General features: G+C 42.7%; 1 protein-coding gene across 1 annotated transcript in view; it reads right to left on the bottom strand.

Moving 5' to 3' along the window:
* The window catches only part of LOC106604225 (stromal cell-derived factor 1), a 42,153-nt gene extending 25,111 nt beyond the window's left edge, over nucleotides 1–17,042 (bottom strand). Inside the window, exon 1 of the mRNA XM_014198685.2 lies at nucleotides 16,862–17,042. Within this exon, the coding sequence (XP_014054160.1) occupies nucleotides 16,862–16,928 (67 nt within the window). The 5' untranslated portion in view covers nucleotides 16,929–17,042. The remainder of the gene's footprint in view (nucleotides 1–16,861) is intronic.
* Nucleotides 17,043–20,855: the final 3,813 nt, after the last annotated feature.

Raw genomic sequence — 20,855 nt, 5'->3', positions numbered from 1 at the left:
CTGGCTGAAAAACATTAGCGCATTTGGTAAGTGGTCGATCAGAGGACAATGAGACTGAGGCGCGTGCACGAGGCGACACCATGTTTTTATTTTCTCTGTCTTTGAACGTAAACAGGGTTTCCCGGTCGGAATATTATCGTTTTTTTACGAGAAAAATAGCATAAAAATTGATTTTAAACAGCGGTTGACATGCTTCGAAGTATGGTAATGGAATATTTAGACATGTTTTGTCACGAAACGCGTCGGGCGCGTCACCCTTCGGATAGTGTCTTGAACGCACGAACAAAACAGAGGATATTTGAACATAACTATGGATTATTTTGAACCAAAACAACATTTGTTATTGAAGTAGAAGTCCTGGGAGTGCATTCTGACGAAGAACAGCAAAGATAATCCAATTTTTCTTATAGTAAATCTGACTTTGGTGAGGGCTAAACTTGGTGGGTGTCTAAATAGCTAGCCCGTGATGGCTGGGCTATCTACTCAGAATATTGCAAAATGTGCTTTCACCGAAAAGCTATTTTAAAAAAATCGGACATAGCGATTGCATAAAGGAGTTCTGTATCTATAATTCTTAAAATGATTGTTATGTTTTTTGTGAACGTTTATCGTGAGTAATTTAGTAAATTCACCGGAAGTTTGTGGTGGGTATGCTAGTTCTGAACGTCACATGCTAATGTAAAAAGCTGGTTTTTGATATAAATATGAACTTGATTGAACAAAACATGCATGTATTGTATAACATAATGTCCTAGGATTGTCATCTGATGAAGATCACCAAAGGTTAGTGCTGCATTTAGCTGTGGTTTGGGTTTATGTCACATTATATGCTAGCTTGAAAAATGGGTGTCTGATTATTTCTGGCTGGGTACTCTGCTGACATAATCTAATGTTTTGCTTTCGTTGTAAAGCCTTTTTGAAATCGGACAGTGTGGTTAGATTAACGAGAGTCTTGTCTTTAAAATGGTGTAAAATAGTCATATGTTTGAGAAATTGAAGTAATAGCATTTCTAAGGTATTTGAATAACGCGCCACGGGATTCCACTGGCTGTTGAGTAGGTGGGACGATTTCGTCCCACCTACCCTAGAGATGATAAGGGAGGTTAAGGCAATAAATAGGCCATGGTGGCGAAGTAAATACAATATAGCAATTAAAACACTGGAATAGTCGATTTGACAGTAGATGAGTGTGCAAAGTAGAACTACTGGGGTGCAAGGAGCAAAATAAATAAATACAGTAGGGGAAGAGGTAGTTGATTGGGCTATTTATAGATGGGCTATGTACAGGTGCAGTGATCTGTGAGCTGCTCTGACAATTGGGGCTTAAAGCTAGTGAGGGAGATAAGTGTTTCCAGTTTCAGAGATTTTTGTAGTTCGTTCCAGTCATTGGCAGCAGAGAACTGGAAGGAGAGGCGGCCAAAGGAGGAAATGGCTTTGGGGGTGACAAGTGAGATATACCTGCTGGAACGTGTGCTACGGGTGGGTGCAGCTATGGTGACCAGCGAGCAGAGATAAGGCGGGACTTTACCTAGCAGGGTCTTGTAGATGACCTGGAGCCAGTGGGATTGGCGACGAGTATGGAGCGGGGGCCAGCCAACGAGAGCGTACCGGTCGCAGTGGTGGGTAGTATATGGGGCTTTGGTGACAAAACGGATGGCACTGTGATAGACTGCATCCAATTTGTTGAGTAGGGTGTTGGAGGCTATTTTGTAAATGACATCGCCAAAGTCGAGGATCGGTAAGATGGTCAGTTTTACGAGGGTAAGTTTGGCAGCATGAGTGAAGGATGTTTTGTTGCGAAATAGGAAGCCAATTCTAGATTTAACTTTGGATTGGAGATGTTTTATGTGAGTCTGGAAGGAGAGTTTACAGTCTAACCAGACACCTAGGTATTTGTACACTGCTCAAAAAAATAAAGGGAACACTTAAACAACACAATGTAACTCCAAGTCAATCACACTTGTGTGAAATCAAACTGTCCACTTAGGAAGCAACACTGATTGACAATACATTTCACATGCTGTTGTGCAAATGGAATAGACAACAGGTGGAAATTATAGGCAATTAGCAAGACATCCCCAATAAAGGAGTGGTTCTGCAGGTGGGGACCACAGACCACTTCCCAGTTCCTATGCTTCCTGGCTGATGTTTTGGTCCCTTTTGAATGCTGGCGGTGCTTTCACTCAAGTGGTAGCATGAGACGGAGTCTACAACCCACACAAGTGGCTCAGGTAGTGCAGCTCATCCAGGATGGCACATCAATGCGGGCTGTGGCAAGAAGGTTTGCTGTGTCTGTCAGCGTAGTGTCCAGAGCATGGAGGCGCTACCAGGAGACAAGCCAGTACATTAGGAGACGTGGAGGAGGCCGTAGGAGGGCAACAACCCAGCAGCAGGACTGCTACCTCCGCCTTTGTGCAAGGAGGAGCAGGAGAAGCACTGCCAGAGCCCTGCAAAATGACCTCTAGCAGGCCACAAATGTGCATGTGTCTGCTCAAACGGTCAGAAACAGACTCCATGAGGGTGGTATGAGGGCCCGACATCCACAGGTGGGGGTTGTGCTTACAGCCCAACACCATGCAGGACGATTGGCATTTGCCAGAGAACACCAAGATTGGCAAATTCGCCACTGGCGCCCTGTGCTCTTCACAGATGAAAGCAGGTTCACACTGAGCACGTGACAGACGTGACAGAGTCTGGAGACGCCGTGGAGAACGTTCTGCTGTCTGCAACATCCTCCAGCATGACCGGTTTGGCAGTGGGTCAGTCATGGTGTGGGGTGGCATTTCTTTGGGGGGCCGCACAGCCCTCCATGTGTTCGCCAGAGGTAGCCTGACTGCCATTAGGTACCAAGATGACATCCTCAGACACCTTGTGAGACCATATGCTGGTGTGGTTGGCCCTGGGTTCCTCCTAATGCAAGACAATGCTAGACCTCATGTGGCTGGAGTGTGTCAGCAGTTCCTGCAAGAGGAAGGCATTGATGCTATGGACTGGCCCGCCCGTTCCCCAGACCTGAATCCAATTGAGCACATCTGGGACATCATGTCTCGCTCCATCCACCAACGCCACGTTGCACCACAGACTGTCCAGGAGTTGGCGGATGCTTTAGTCCAGGTCTGGGAGGAGATCCCTCAGGAGACCATCCGCCACCTCATCAGGAGCATGCCCAGGCGTTGTAGGGAGGTCATACAAGCACGTGGAGGCCACACACACTACTGAGCCTCATTTTAACTTGTTTTAAGGACATTACATCAAAGTTGGATCAGCCTGTAGTGTGGTTTTCCACTTTAATTTTGAGTGTGACTCCAAATCCAGACCGCCATGGGTTGATAAATTGGATTTCCATTGATTATTTTTGTGTGATTTTGTTGTCAGCACATTCAACTATGTAAAGAAAAAAGTATTTAATAAGATTATTTATTTCATTCAGATCTAGGATGTGTTGTTTAAGTGTTCCCTTTATTTTTTTGAGCAGTATAGTTGTCCACATATTCTAAGTCAGAACCGTCCAGTGTAGTGATACTGGACGGGCGGGCAGGTGCAGGCAGCGATCAGTTGAAGAGCATGCATTTAGTTTTACTTGTATTTAAGAGCAGTTGGAGGCCATGGAAGGAGAGTTGTATGGCATTGAAGCTCATCTGGAGTTACTCAAATTGACTGGCCATCTCGGCAAAAAATACGATTTGACATTTGTTCAGGTACAGACTCCCACTCTTTGCTGTACTTCTGGCTGTACAATTTTGATTGAGACATGTTGATTGATGTTGTAAGTTCTGTTCACGATCAAACATTCGTGACCAACTATTTTCATTGGGTTTGGCTTGTCGAACCCGTACTACTGCTGCTGCAGTCAGCCAACAATTATTTGCAATTTGCTGAAATTGCTGCTGGCCTGCTGCTGCCTGTGCACGAGCTGAGCGCCTGCTGCTGACATCACTCACAATGCACTTTTGCAGCCAGGCACGTGTGTTGTGACTGAGTGTGTGACAGAGTAAATCTTTTTTTGTGTTATTTAGAGGGAAAATGCGTTCATTTTAGCATTTGAGTCACTTTTCAAAAGTTACTAAAAGTTCCAAATACATTTTTTAAAGTAACTAAATTTGTTGCTAGGTGCTGTTTGGAAAAAAAAGTTGCCAGGGTAGTCTGAAAAGTTGCTAAATCTAGCAACAAAATTGCTAAGTTGGGATCACTGAGTATACCAAACATTAGGAACACCTTCCTAATATTGACAAGCACCCCCCCCCCCCCCCCCTCCATGTTGACTCCTTTGGAGGACCAAACCTGCCTTAATTACAATTAAATGAAAAAATGCACACATAAATAGAACTAAAACAATGCTTCTTTGTAATATCTAATTATTTAAATATTCAGAATTTATTTATGCTTTCTTGCTCCAATATGATAATGAAGGAGTGTCAATCAAACGTCTGTGGGTGGTATCTAACTCGCCATTGGTTGAACAATGTAATGGCACGTTGCTTCGATAGCTTTTGCACCAGCTATGTGAAGCTAGCCACAATAACGAATAGCCACAATAGTATAATTTGCCTTCAAAATAAAAGTCACTCATTGACACTGATACAAATAGTGGAATCATGCTACATTTGGACTAGATAATGGGGGTGTATTGCATGCATTGTAAAACCTTGCCAATAGATCTTGGATCCATGAAATATTCACAACTGTGAAGAGTTTACACAAATATTAGCATCATAGCGCTTATTGCAGGACTTTAACTGTGGGAAATCACCTCACTATTCAGCCTATATACCTATGGATCTTGGGTCCATGAAATTAGGGTATCAGCCTACTCAGTGACACCGAGAGAACACAACTGTGAAGAGTTTACAAATATTACGTTGTCGCTCATATTGCAGGACTTTGACTGTGGGAAATCACCTCACCAGTCAGTCTGTTGTGCGTATTGGACATTCATATTGCAATGTACAGCCTTACCTATGGATCTTGGGTCTATGAAATGGAGTATCAGCCAACTCAGTTACGCCCACAGAACACAACTGTTAAGATTACAAAATATTAAGTTCATAACTCTTATAGCAGGACTTTGTTGGGTGCATTTCCTGTTTGTTTCGGTTGTGTTTCAGATTATTTTGTGCCTAATATAAATTAATGGTAAATAGTGTATTGTGTCATTTTGGAGTCGATTTTATTGTAAATAAGAATATAATATGTTTCTAATGTAGATGCTACCATGATTATGGATAATCCTAACTGCATCGTGAATAATGATTAGTGAGAATGCGCTGTTGGCTAGAGAGCACATGCCAATTCCAGAGTTGTCACACTCATTAGGTAACGCAACATTTTTTGTGAGAAAACTATCAGTAGAGTTGAAAACGTGATGGAAACTCTGAACTATTTTTTTTTTTTATCGGGTACATGGGAATTTAAACTATGCCTTTTTATGTGCACTACGTCATCATGCAGAGCCATTTATCTGCAACAAGTCAATTTGATGGAAACATCTCTGGTGGGAAAATGCGCATATTGTTTTTATACAGATTTTAGAATATTTGGATGAAAATGTGTCACCAATTGGATGGAAACCAAGCAAATGACACTAACAAAAAGTGTTGAATTGTTCAGCAACATGCGTAGTAAATTCTAAAATGACTTTCGTGATGAAAGGTATATAATACACTTGTCATCTCCCTATCACTGCATGCTATGACATGGGCCTGGATGGTGTCAAATCTACAAGCTGCCTGACTGTGGCCTAAGGGCCTTACTGGGAAGTACAGCATCAGTCTCTCTCTGTCTCGCTGCCATTCTGTCAACATGAAACTTAGCAAAAAAAGAAACGTCCCTTTTTTCAGGAACCTGTCTTTCAAAGATAATTCGTAAAAATCCAACACTGTTTCCCATGATTGTTCAATGAACCATAAACAATTAATGAACATGCACTTATGGAACGGTCGTTAAGACACTAACAGCTTACAGATGGTAGGCAATTAAGGTCACAGTTATGAAAACGTAGGACACTAAAGAGGCCTTTCTACTGACTCTGAAAAAGACCAAAAGAACGATGCCCAGGGTCCCTGCTCATCTGCGTGAATGTGCATTAGGCATGTTGCAAGGAGGCATGAGGACTGCAGATGTGGCCAGGGAAATAAATTGCAATGTCTGTACTGTGAGACGCCTAAGACAGCGCTACAGGGAGACAGGACGGACAGCTGATCGCCCTGGCAGTGGCAGACCACGTGTAACAACACCTGCACAGGATCGGTACATCCGAACATCACACCTGCGGGACAGGTACAGGATGGCAACAACAACTGCCCGAGTTACAAAAGGAAGACACAATCCCTCCATCAGTGCTCAGACTGTACGCAATAGGCTGAGAGAGGCTGGACTGAGGGCTTGTAGGCCTGTTGTAAGGCAGGTCCTCACCAGACATCACCGGCAACAACATCGCCTATGGGCTAGGGCTGGGCGATATATCGATATAAAAAATATATCGATATATTTTAAATGTGATATGAAATTAGACCATTTCGCATATATCGATATAGTTCAAATTTGCGCTTTGATCCTTGCTCCAAGCAAGCTGCAGACCCAGAGCTCTCTGCGCTTCTCCCCGCGCCCCGCCACTCCTCTTTCATGCACAGAGGGGGGAGGGGCAGGAACAGACACTTCAACAAACATGGAGGAAGCAACAGCGTCTGCAGAGCGTTTTGAGGAGGAATTGGTTAGTAAAAGAAAAAGCATTGGCTCAGTAATTTGGAGATGGTTCGGATTCAAAGTATCAGATGAGCAACAAAATCACGTTATATGTAGGCAGTGCCATAAAAAAGTTACAGCCAGGGGAGGAAGCACTACAAATCTTTTTCACCACCTAAAACAGTGGCACAAACTGCAATACGAAGAGTGTGTGAAACTACGCGCTGCAGAAGCCCCAGCCGCAAGCCGTCGACAACCCGAAAAAGCTCCAGCCCCGAAACAAAGTTCACTGCAAACTTCATTTTCCCGCAGTGTGCCTTATGAAAAGAAAATTGGCAAGTGGTGTACTATAACTAAAGCGGTGTCCTATCACATTGCTAAAGATATGGTCCCTGTTGCAACTGTGGAACAAGTCGGATTCAAAAAGCTACTGAAAACTATGGACCCGAGATATGAGCTTCCCAGTCGCAACTACTTTGCACGAGAAGCACTGCCACAAATGTACACTGAAGTCAGGCACCTTATGGAGCTTTGATTTCAAAAAAGGTACTCCTGTTGTTATACAGTGTTTATGTTTACATGTTATTGTTATTTGAACAGCTGAGCATTTAATCTGAACCAGGTGAAGAGCCCTGTTTATTATTTATTCATTTGATTTTTCAACTGTTTACTGTTCACTGAAATAGCCGGTTTCAATAAAACTACTTGAGACATGTCATATCTGGCTTTGACTTTGACTGAACATTTGCTCTCACTTTGCGGAAAAAATATCGGGATATATATCTTATATGGATATTCAGCCTAAATATATCGGGATATGACTTTTGGTCCATATCGCCCAGCCCTACTATGGGCACAAACCCACCGTCGCTGGACCAGACAGGACTGGCAAAAAGTGCTCTTCACTGACGAGTCGCAGTTTTGTCTCACCAGGGGTGATGGTTGGATTCGCGTTTAATGTTGAAGGAATGAGCGTTACACTGAGGCCTGTACTCTGGAGCGGGATTGGAGGTGGCGGATCCGTCATGGTCTGGGGCGGTGTGTCACAGCATCATCGGACTGAGCTTGTTGTCATTGCAGGCAATCAGCACTGTGCGTTACAGGGAAGACATCCTTCTCCCTCATGTGGTACCCTTCCTGCAGGCTCATCCTGACATGACCCTCCAGCATGTCAATGCCACCAGCCATACTGCTCATTCTGTGCGTGATTTCCTGCAGGTGCCTTGGTGGAAGAGTGGGGTAACATCACACAGCAAGGACTGACAAATCTGGTGCAGTGCATGAGGAGGAGATGCACTGCAGTACTAAATTCAGCTAGTGGCCATAACAGATACTGATTGTTACTTTTTACAGTTTTAACCCCCCCTTTGTTCAGGGACACATTCCATTTCTGTTAGTCACATGTCTGTGGAACTTGTTCAGTTTATGTCTCAGTTGTTGACTCTTGTGTAAATATTTGTATGAACATAACATGTTAAGTTTGCTGAAAATAAACGCAGTTGACAGCGAGTGGACGTTTTTTCTTTTTTTGCTGAGTTTATTATATGTAACCACTCAAATTCATATGAACTGCTACGGACACAATCACTGACTTATATTCACTTTGTCTTCTTGCCCCATTCTTCAATCTTTCCTGGGATATACACACTGCTCAAAAAAATAAAGGGAACACTTAAACAACACATCCTAGATCTGAATGAAAGAAATAATCATATTAAATACTGTTTTCTTTACATAGTTGAATGTGCTGACAACAAAATCCCACAAAAATAATCAATGGAAATCCAATTTATCAACCCATGGAGGTCTGGATTTGGAGTCACACTCAAAATTAAAGTGGAAAACCACACTACAGGCTGATCCAACTTTGATGTAATGTCCTTAAAACAAGTCAAAATGAGGCTCAGTAGTGTGTGTGGCCTCCACGTGCCTGTATGACCTCCCTACAACGCCTGGGCATGCTCCTGATGAGGTGGCGGATGATCTCCTGAGGGATCTCCTCCCAGACCTGGACTAAAGCATCCGCCAACTCCTGGACAGTCTGTGGTGCAACGTGGTGTTGGTGGATGGAGAGAGACATGATGTCCCAGATGTGCTCAATTGGATTCAGGTCTGGGGAACGGGCGGGCCAGTCCATAGCATCAATGCCTTCCTCTTGTAGGAACTGCTGACACACTCCAGCCACATGAGGTCTAGCATTGTCTTGCATTAGGAGGAACCCAGGGCCAACCGCACCAGCATATGGTCTCACAAGGGGTCTGAGGATCTCATCTCGGTACCTAATGCCAGTCAGGCTACCTCTGGCGAGCACATGGAGGGCTGTGCGGCCCCCCAAAGAAATGCCACCCACACCATGACTGACCCACCGCCAAACCGGTAATGCTGGAGGATGTTGCAGGCAGCAGAACGTTCTCCACGGCATCTCCAGACTCTGTCACGTGCTCAGTGTGAACCTGCTTTCATCTGTGAAGAGCACAGGGCGCCAGTGGCGAATTTGCCAATCTTGGTGTTCTCTGGCAAATGCCAAATGTCCTGCACGGTGTTGGGCTGTAAGCACAACCCCCACCTGTGGACGTCGGGCCCTCATACCACCCTCATGGAGTCTGTTTCTGACCGTTTGAGCAGACACATGCACATTTGTGGCCTGCTGGAGGTCATTTTTCAGGGCTCCTCCTGCTCCTCCTTGCACAAAGGCGGAGGTAGCGGTCCTGCTGCTGGGTTGTTGCCCTCCTACGGCCTCCTCCACGTCTCCTGATGTACTGGCCTGTCTCCTGGTAGCGCCTCCATGCTCTGGACACTACGCTGACAGACACAGCAAACCTTCTTGCCACAGCCCGCATTGATGTGCCATCCTGGATGAGCTGCACTACCTGAGCCACTTGTGTGGGTTGTAGACTCCGTCTCATGCTACCACTAGAGTGAAAGCACCGCCAGCATTCAAAAGTGACCAAAACATCAGCCAGGAAGCATAGGAACTGAGAAGTGGTCTGTGGTCTCCACCTGCACAACCACTCCTTTATTGGGGGTGTCTTGCTTATTGCCTATAATTTCCACCTGTTGTCTATTCCATTTGCACAACAGCATGTGAAATGTATTGTCAATCAGTGTTGCTTCCTAAGTGGACAGTTTGATTTCACAGAAGTGTGATTGACTTGGAGTTATATTGTGTTGTTTAAGTGTTCCCTTTATTTTTTTGAGCAGTATATTTTAGTTGACACACCTGTGTGATGTATCTGATATACAGTGAATTTGGAAAGTATTCAGACTGCTTGAATTTATCCACATTTTGTTACGTTAGTCTTATTCTAAAATTGATTAAATATATATTTTTCCCTTATCAATCAACACACAGTACCAAACAATGGCAAAATGAAATTTTTTGCAAATGTATTAAAAAACAGAATTCCTTATACATAAGTATTCGAACCCTTGCTATGAGACTCAAAATTGAGCTCAGGTGCATCCTGTTTCCATTGATCAACCTTGAGATGTTTCTACAACTTGATTGGAGTCCACCTGTGGTAAATTCAATTGATTGGACATGATTTAGAAAAGCACACACACCTGTCTATATAAGGTCCAACAGTTGACAGTGCATGTCATAGCAAAAACAAAGCCATGTGTTCGAAGGAATTGTCCCTAGAGCTCCAAGACAGGATTGTATTGAAGTATAGATCTGGGGAAGGGTACCAAAAAATGTCTGCAGAATTGAAGGTCCCCCAGAACAAAGTGGCCTCCATCATATTTAAATGGAAGAAGTTTGGAACCACCAATACTCTTGGGAGTAAAGGGTTTTGGTCAGGGAAGTTCCTCTGTGGAGATGGGAGAACCTTCCAGAAGGACAACCATCTCTGCAGCACTCCACCAATCAGGCGTTTATGGTAGAGCGGCCAGACGTAAGCCACTCCTCAGTAAAATGCACGACTGCCCACTTGGAGTTTGCCAAAAGGCACCTAAAGGACTAAGAAACACGATTCTCTGGTCTGATGAAACCAATATTGAATGCTTTGGCCTGAATGCCAAGCATCACGTCTGGATGAAACCTTGCACCATCCTTACAGTGAAGCATGGTGGTGGCAGCATCATGCTGTGGGTATGTTTTTCAGCGGCAGGGACTGGGAGACTAGTCAGGATCAAGGGAAAGATGAACGACACAAAGTACAGAGAGATCCTTGATGAAAACCTGCCCCAGAGCATTCAGGACCTCAGACTGGGGCGAAGGTTCACCTTCAACAGGACAACGACCCTAAACACACAGCCAAGACAACACAGAAGTGGCTTCGGGAGTTTCTGAATGCCCTTGAGGCCCGGACTTGAACCTGATTGAACATATCTGGAGGTTCCTTAAAATAGCTGTGCAGCGACAGTCACCATCCAACCTGACAGAGCTTGAGAGAATCTGCAGAGAAGAATGGGAGAAAGTCCCCAAATACAGGTTTGCTAAGGTCGTTGTGTCATACCCAAGAAGACAAGGCTGTAATCACTGCCAAAGGCGCTTCAACACAGTACTGAGTAAAGGGTCTGAATGCTTATGTAAGCGTGATATTTAGGTTTGTTCAAAATTTCCAAAAACCTGTTTTTGCTTTGTCATTATGGGGTGTTATTTTGATGATATTTTTTTTAAAATCCATTTTAGAATAAGGCTGTAACATAACAAAATGTGGAAAAAGTCAAGGGGTCTGATTACCTTCCGAATGCACTGTGCATTAATACAAATGTATTCACCCTGGACTTGCATTGCCTTTAGACTTTTTGAATCACATTTTACATTACATTTTAGTCAATTAGCAGACGCTCTTATCCAGAGCGACTTACAGTAGTGAATGCATACATTTCATAAATTTTTCCTTTTCTGTGCTGGCCCCCCGTGGGAATCAAACCCACAACCCTGGCGTTGCAAACACCATGCTCTACCAACTGAGCTACAGGGAAGCTCCAAGTGTTGTCGTTGTCTTTGTGTTTAAGTTACAACAGAAGTTAGTGAAAGGTAGTGTGAAGACCCAACGTTACGAACATGCTACGAAAAAGTAATATTGTAATCCAACAATAAAATGCGTTTATACAAAACTCATCCCCAAAATGTATCCTTTGAAAGCCTTGATACTGTAGTTGCATCCTTCCACAGGGAACTGTCTGCAGATAGCTGACAACAGGGTGGCAGGTCTTTTGATGTGCTGCTCTAAAGTTCCATAGCCCAGCAGACTCATCTGGGGATAGGGGGATGGACACATGTTAGTTTTGATAAATGTCTGGGAGATTTTTACAGAGAGGGGAGAGCAAGAGTTTTGGCGTGAGTACAGTAAATCCAATCCAACCAGCGGCCCTTGATAATATGCTATGTTATCACACAGGCAGAACTACCATAGTGAAGTAGGTTTACATAGTGCATTGAGTATACTAATATGAGTGTAGCCTACTTCTCTGTGCTCTGGAAAGATCGCAGTTAGTTAGTCAGAAGGCTCTGGAGGTCCATGGACCATTCTGTCTCTGTAGCACCTGGAGAGATGGATAAGGGTAGTAAGTGCTAGAAAGAGAGCCAGCCCTCAACCCTGACCTCCCACTGGCCCAGGGCCTCCTCCCTAGTTTCATGCAATGTAAAGGAAAACAATATAATGACTCACTGACAGAGAGCTCCATGTTCCTGCTGGTAGCAAGCCTCAACCTGGATGCAGAGGAATGTCCTGCTGGTAGGTTTGCATCTATCTCCACCAGGCTCCAAGAAATCAGTTGACAACCCTGCCAAGATTAACAAAATAACATTTTCTGTATTTAGGATTAATTTATCAGTTTGCCTACTTGACATTCATGTCTCTAAATGACAACATTAGATCTGATTAAAAGTATACATGCCATTTGTGATAACAGCTATGACAAATTACATGGCATACATGTGAATTTATAGCGAACTAAGATATTTATATTATGGCACCGCGTCTCATCTCACTAACAATCACTAAGGCGAACAGCAAATTTCACTATTATGGCTAATCCTTATTGTGGCTAGCTTCACATAGGTGACTTATTCCATCATGACAACATGCTCCTCCTTATTTGACTGTAGTTAGCTAGCTGCGAGCTTAGATGTCGGTCATTGATGACACCGAATTTTGCAGCCAAACTGCTTCAAAGATGGATGATGTCAAGAATTATCAAATGTAGTTAGCTAACTAAATGATAACCATATTAAGTATCCACTCTATTGCTTAATAAGTTATCTAGATAATGTGAGCTAGCCAACATGAATTGCCTCTTACACATGCCACAATACTGCTTGCTTTACATCTGACAGATATTTATCTACCATAGCTAGCTAGATAATAATGGTTTATGATACTTGCAGTTTAGTTCCTTATCTAGCTAGATAATAATGGTTTAAGATACTTGCAGTTTAGTTCCTTATCTAGCTACCTGTAAAACTGAGAGTCTGACTGTAAAACGCAGCTAGCTGGCCACCTCGACTTTATCAGTTGTAGCCAAGCTAGCTAGCTTGATACTCACTCAGTAACGTTAGCTTACCATGCTTTTCTGGCCAGCTGGACATTCCTCTCGCACATCCCGGTCGACTACTTCTTGCCTACTCCCATTTCTTCTTCTGTGGGTTTTATGGCGGACTACAACCCAAAAAGGTGTATGGTGGACACCAACTGGACAGGTTGAAAAACCAAAACAAGGTAAAAAGAAAATCCATATGTGATAGGGAAACTAACGTAATCCAACTAAATAAAAAGAGTACATTGGCAAAAACAAAACTCTCACTTCTTACTTCTTTCAAATCTCCATATCTCCCTTCTCAGGCTCTACTGACAATATTCCATGTAACTTCTCTAGCTTGACAGTGCCATTAATTACCATAGCTATAAAGGCCACAAAGCCCACCTTCTTAACCTTTAAAATGTCAGGGTACTGCGGGTGAAAGGCAACCCCTGCAGCCTGCAGTGAAGGCCTATCCACCACCATGGACTCATCAGGAGCACCATTCAAATCCTCAACCCTTTCAAAAGCTGCTGCATATGAAATGCTCTGGACAGCCCTGACTTTGGCCACCTCATTCTCTTTTACCCTTGTCGGGCAATTGAAAGATGTAGCTTCATGGTTCCCATCACAATTGCAACATTTCCCTCACTTTTAAAACACATGATATTATCTTTTCCACAAGTAGGACATATCGGCTTCTCCCCTCTGCAAACCCTTTACAACGATCACACTGCATTGGTCTTGGGATAAATGTTCTGACTCTGTAGTTTATTTAATCCAACTGCACATGAGTAGGGAGAGACTCCATATCAAAAAACGAAAGAACAGATAGACTCTAGACTCTTCACTTTTCACCATTCACCACACGATTCATCCGGCGTGCATCAATCACTCCAGGAATATTTTTCATCTCTTCAAAATCGACTTCCCTCGAAACGCCACCCTTGAGGGGTGCTTTGTTCCAAAGAGACACACATGACACTTATCAAATTGGGTGAGACGCAATGTACGTTCCTTCTGATCAGCAGAAGCACCAAAAATCTAAACAAGCCCAATCCTGAAACCCTTCACTTTACCCAGCACTCTCTTCACCAGTTTGGATATCTCAAATGGTTTCTTCAAGATTGGTAATCTGCTCAGCTGCTCCTCATTAACAAACCCTACCTCCTACTAGATACAAAGGGACATTCTCATCACTGTACACTAATTTGCTCCGTTATCCATTCTTTTGGACAATATTCCAATTCTCCTTGATTCTACCGCCATTGGATTCAGAATCCACTTCATCGTGCGCTTCCGTCATCTTTTTTCGCCTCCACACGAGTAGGCCACCACTCCCATCTCTTGGTCTTCTTCTATGTTTAAAACGATATGGCTGTAGTCCGGTGCCTTATTGTCAAAAGCAGCCCACTCGTAACACAGCCACCTAGTGCAGGCAGTCAATGGCACAGTGTTCCAAAACTGTTGATCTGTTTCTACATCAAGCAAGGACAATGTTCCATTTGTTGTTTTTGTGTGTTTTTATTGTGCGCCTGCAGCACAGCAACATATAGATTTTATCTGCTATCCCCCCCCTAAAAAGGGACATATTATATTGAGACATAGCTATACGCTACACATTATTGTTTGGGGGGGATGGAGGGGGGTGCTAATGTGAAACATGGCCTTTAAACATTGAACACCATTCTGTAATACTGAACGCAGCCCAGGCAAATTCAATCGAGTAACGTACTGTGGCATTGATCAACCAATGATGTGTTAGATTCCATCCACATACATTTGCTTGACACCCTCTCGTTATCATATTGGAGGAAGAAATACAGAAATAATTACCCCTTTCAAAGGCACTTAAATATTTTGTCTTCCCCATTTACCCTCTCTGAATGGCACAAACTCAATCCATATCTCAATTGTCTCAAGGCATCTACACTGATTGAAGTGGATTTAAGAGGTGACATCTGTATTCACCTGGTCAGTCTGTATCATGGAAAGTGCAGGTGTTCTTATTGCGTTGTATTCTCAGTGTATATGGTAAAGACATGGGGTTTGGACCATTGTTTTTCCCTGTGGCTCAGTTGGTAGCGCATGGTGTTTGCAACACCAGCATAGTGTGTGCAAAGCCAGGGTTGTGGGTTCGATTCCCACGGGGGCCAGTACAACAAAAAAAAATGCATGAAATGAAATGTATGCATTCACTACTGTAAGTCGCTCTGGATAAGAGCATCTGCTAAATGACTAAAATGTAAATGTAAATTGTTTTTCTGATGCAATTCTCTATTGAATTGAAATATTTGTATAAACCATTAATTAAAAAAGAATTTTATGGGTGATCACGTTATGCAGCCCAGGCAAATGACAGCATTCAGACATTTTTTGAAAAGGGTTTAGTAGGCTATATCCTGTCCCTAAATCTCACACATATTTTCTGTGAAATTGTGCAAACGGTAGGCCTATTGCAGCATTTCGTTCATGTTGGTTGTTCGAGGCGCATGTGTCTTCTCGTTTCATTTGTAGCTTTGTCATGACTGAGATCTCACAAAAATGCACAATATTTTGCAATAGTTTTTACTCGATTTTACTCGAAATCGGTGAGATCACGTTGCCTGTCCAGATACAATCTCGGGGTATTTGCATATTTTCAGCCTGTTTAATAGATTATCTTTATTAAGAGACGCAACGAATTTTATAGAGCAACTCCAGGGAAAGATAGAAAATGCAATTAAATAATATTTTATGTAGTTCTGCTATTGCACAATTTAAAAACGTTTCAAGTTTCAGTTTCAACCCTCTTCTTCATCGACAAATTCTCACTATAGCCCCGGTGCTTAACGGTCATCAGGTGAGGTGATAACAACCTGGATAACCCTCTCCGTCCACAAAAGAAGTACCCTGAGGTCATTGTAATGATGCGACACCTGAACCAGCTGCATTACCAAGAGAAAGAGGCCGCAGTAGAGTGATGTCGACAGCACCGCTATCGCACTGGCTTTGTGTTGGAGGCTAACTTGAGGGTAATTAAATGGTAACAAAAGGGAGGACAAATACACATTAATCAGCAATCCGACTGAGGTCTGCTGCGCTACAGACAGCCTATATGCACACACTGCTAGAGTTATAGTGTCCTGGTGGTGTTGCTTTACGCACGACGGGTTGGATATACATGCGCTATGCCACTTGTTATTGCTCCTCATGGGGAATATAACTGGAAATATATGATATTCCGAGGGGAAATTCAAAGAGCCATTCATCGAACAGTTTAGTTGAAAATACAATTATGTGCATAGGCTATAGCAAAGTGAACATAGGAACTAGACTATAATAATCAATAATCAAATAAAGCATATTGGTTGTTGGTGATGCCACTCTTTCAGTGATTCAAAAAAGACGTAATAAATTCCATAAAATAGTTTACACTATATTTAATTGCACCGCGATCAGACAATTGGTTAGGCTAGGGCTAATACAAATCAAATAGACTAGATTATTTTAATTACGAGTGACTAATGTATATCTGATAGTGGAATAAACAGTAGAATGACAAATCATCAGGTGCATCTCACTAGAACAACCTTTTAACATGCAGCGCCTCGGGCACACACAGAACCACCACACGGGGGCATAAAAACATATCCAAACAATTACAAGAATGCTTTATTTTAATAACCAAAAACATGTATAATATCTAAACTCATCCACCGTAGCCTACCTTGTGAGAAAGGAGAGTATGTCGCCACAGTGAGCACAGCCATAACCGCCAAATATTTCAAATCCATGATTAACGATACCTGTCCGATAATCTGTTCAATGTAGAGTCCAGATCGCACTGTGAAAGTGTGTCGGAGTGTTGAAGTTATGCACGGTGCATACAAGGCACGCTGCAGAGGAGGAAAGAGAAAGTGGGAGTGTCTGAGGATGAACAAATGTACCCCTCCCCCCACACACACGAGCACGCACACATGCACGCACGCGGACTCATACGCGTTCTCAAAAGCTGGAAGTGTGTGTGTGTGTGTGTGTGTGTGTGTGTGTGTGTGTGTGTGTGTGTGTGTGTGTGTGTGTGTGTGTGTGTGTGTGTGTGTGTGTGTGTGTGGATTTCATTTATGACCCCCTGGCAAGGCGAGTTTCCTCTATCAGACATCTCTGGACGTGAATCAAAGTGTTCCAAAGATCTTTGCAAACTTCCCATGCTTTACCGCAAATAAAATGTTATTGGTCACATACAAGTGATTAGCAGATGTTATTGCGAATGTAGCGAAAAGCTTGTGCTTCTAGCTCTGACAGTGCAGTAGTATCTAAGAAGTAATATCTAACAAATTACACAACATATACCCAATCAGTGGCGGTTCTAGCTTGTATGGCTCCCTGGGTGAACCCCCCCTTCAGCGCCCCCCCCACGCCAACAACAAAAAAAGCACCATTCTGCACTAACTGTAATTTTTATTCAGACATTTGGAACAACACAAATAAATAATTCTAACATTTAATACTATATAAAAATATAAACAAAAATAAGACTTAATGTTGAATTCAGAAGTTTACATACACTTAGGTTGGAGTCATTTAAAACTCGTTTTTCAACCGCTCCACAAATTTCTTGTTAACAATCTATAGTTTTGGCAAGTCGGTTAGGACATCTACTATGTGTATGACACAAGTAATCTTAACAACAATTGTTTACAGACAGATTATTTAACTTATAATTCACTGTATCACAATTCCAGTGGGTCAGAAGTTTACATACACTAAGTTGACTGTGCCTTTAAACAGCTTGGAAAATTCCAGAAAATGATGTCATGGCTTTAGAAGCTTCTGATAGGCTAATTGACATAATTTGAGTCAATTGGAGGTGTACCAGTGGATGTATTTCAAGGCCTACCTTCAAACTCAGTGCCTCTTTGCTTGACATTATGGGAAAATCAAAAGAAATCAGCCAAAATTGTAGACCTCCACAAGTCTGGTTCATCCTTGGGAGCAATTTCCAAATGCCTGAAGGTACCATGTTCATCTGTACAAACAACAGTACGCAAATTTAAACACCATGGGACCACGCAGCCGTCATACCACTCAGGAAGGAGACGCATTCTGTCTCCTAGAGATGAACGTACTTTGGTGCGAAAAGTGCAAATCAATCCCAGAACAACAGCAAAGGACTTTGTGAAGATGCTGGAGGAAACCGGTACAAAGTATCTATATCCACAGTAAAACGAGTCCTATATCGACATAACCTGAAAGGCCGCTCAGCCTTTACAGTATAAATAAATCATTCTCTCTACTATTATTCTGACATGTTACATTCTTAAAATAAAGTGGTTCTCCTAATTGACCTAAAACAGGGAATTTTTACCGGGATTAAATGTCCGGAATTGTGAAAAACTGAGTTTAAATGTATTTGGCTAAGGTGTATGTAAACTTCCGACTTCAACTGTAAATATAAAAAAGAAGTAACAAAGACAAATAGAAACCAATTGTAGTATAGAAATACATATAAAAAAGAATCAAATTATTACACCATTACCCTATTGCTAACAAAAAACACAAATAAAACTAATTTGCACAAATACACAAATAGAATAACACACTTATAAAGAAGAGAACCTGATTATTGCACTTCAAACAAGAAACACAGAAACTGAATTGCACAACTATTTGCATTACTAATTGCATTAGTACTGTACAAAGTTAAAGGTGCGCTATTTGATAGATTCCCCTGCTCCCCCACCTCAGGCTTCCAATGGGGAGACCTGAGGTAAACCTACCCCCTCCCCATCTCGTACTTCTGAGTGGGAGACCTTCGCAGGCAGCAGCATGCCTTGCTCACAAACTAGAATCAGGGCGCCCACTCCAACAAGGTTAATTGTCCCACATGGTGACATGATATCATTGACATGACGTGCAAATGAGCGATAGAAAACAGATCGCGCAAATGTCACCATTCGGAATATTATTATTATATTTTTTTTTTTGTGCGGCGCCCCGGCAAGATGCCACCCTGGGCGGCTGCCCATGCCGCCTATGCCTAAATCTGCCACTGTACCCAATATACACAAACCTAAGTAGGAATGAATTAAGACTATATACATATGGACGAGCAATAACGGAACGGACTAAGATACAGTAGAATAGTATAGAAAAACAATGTATACATATATGTGTAATGCCAGATATGTAAACATTATTAAAGTGACTAGTGTTCCATTCAGTGACTCCTAGTCTATGCCTATAGGCAGCAGCCTCTAATGTGCTAGTGATGGCTGTTTAACAGACTGATGGCCTTGAGATAGATGCTGTTTTTCAGGTTTCGGGCCAAGCTTTGATGCACCTGTACTGACCTCTCCTTCTGGATGATAGTGGGGTGAACAAGCAGTGGCTCTGGTGGTTGATGTCCTTGATCTTTTTGGCCTTCCTGTGACATTGGGTCCTGTAGGTGTCCTGGAGGGTGGGTAGTTTTCCCCCGGAGAGCTTTGCGGTTGCGGGCGTTGCAGTTGCCGTACCAGTCGGTGATACAGCCCGACAGGATGCTTTCAATTGTGCATCTGTAAAAGTCTGTGAGGGTTTTAGGTGACAAGCCAAATTTCTTTATCCTCCTGAGCTTGAAGAGGCTCTGTTTGCGCCTTCTTCACCATACTGTCTTTGTGGCATAATGGCACATTTTGTATCTTTGGCTTTGGGGAATGGAATTGACAGTGTTTAGTGGGACTGTGCATTTGATACAGTATGATACAGAGAAGAAAACACTTTACTCATAAATTAGCTATGCATTCTGCTCTGTCTTTTACAGTATATGGTCTTCATGCTGCATTCAGAGAAATGGCAGGATACATTTGACACATGTTTATATTAAGTTCTGCTGTGTTAACTTTTCCCATAAGCCTGCATCACCCCAAATTAACTAACAGCCAAAATATGGAAATTACATTAGAGTAAAAACACACCAAGCTACAGACTTACTTTATATTACAACACGTGTGCTAATGAATATAGGAGAAACAGTAACCACAGGAAGAACATATGGTCCTGTTAGAAAGGAATGATCTGTGCTATTCTCAATTTAAGTGAATCTCTAAACAATTGTCTTTAGCTCAGGCTGGAACTTTCCAGTTTGGGATGGGGGGACAATGTGTGTCCAGTGTTGTGTTTTGGAGGGGGTTAATAGTGAGTTTAACAGGATGCAGATGTGAAGTCCACTTCCAGACATTTGGCTTTAGCCCACCAGAGCAAATGTGTGTGTGTGTGTGTGTGTGTGTGTGTGTGTGTGTGTGTGTGTGTGTGTGTGTGTGTGTGTGTGTGTGTGTGTGTGTGTGTGTGTGTGTGTGTGTGTGTGTGTGTGTGTGTGTGTGTGTGTGTGTGTGTGTGTGTGTGTGAGTGCACATGTTGTGTGTTTGAGTTCCTTGAATGCCAGAACTGTCAGTGGTACCGTAGAGACAACAGTATGTGTGTGTTTGATGTGTGTGAGAGTGTGTATGATTGTAGAGGTTTGTGGGCAGTGAAATTAATTGAACCAGGGAGGCTGATGAGCACTGTTTACACTGAGATCTGAATACAGAGAGAGGAATATCACACAGACACATGTTGACTTTTCTCACACAGATGGATACTGAGCGAGAGAGAGAAAGAGAGAGAGTGTTTAATGTGGGCTGTCTGTGAGTTTTTGGTGGAGAAGGAAAGAGCTGAGCAAGAGGGACTGTGATATGTGTGTGAAA

This window comes from Salmo salar, chromosome ssa01 (assembly GCF_905237065.1).
Source record: "Salmo salar chromosome ssa01, Ssal_v3.1, whole genome shotgun sequence".
Classification (NCBI taxonomy): Eukaryota; Metazoa; Chordata; class Actinopteri; order Salmoniformes; family Salmonidae; genus Salmo; species Salmo salar.
Note: the sequence above shows the minus strand (reverse complement) of the source record. Positions and strands in the feature narration are given on the sequence as shown.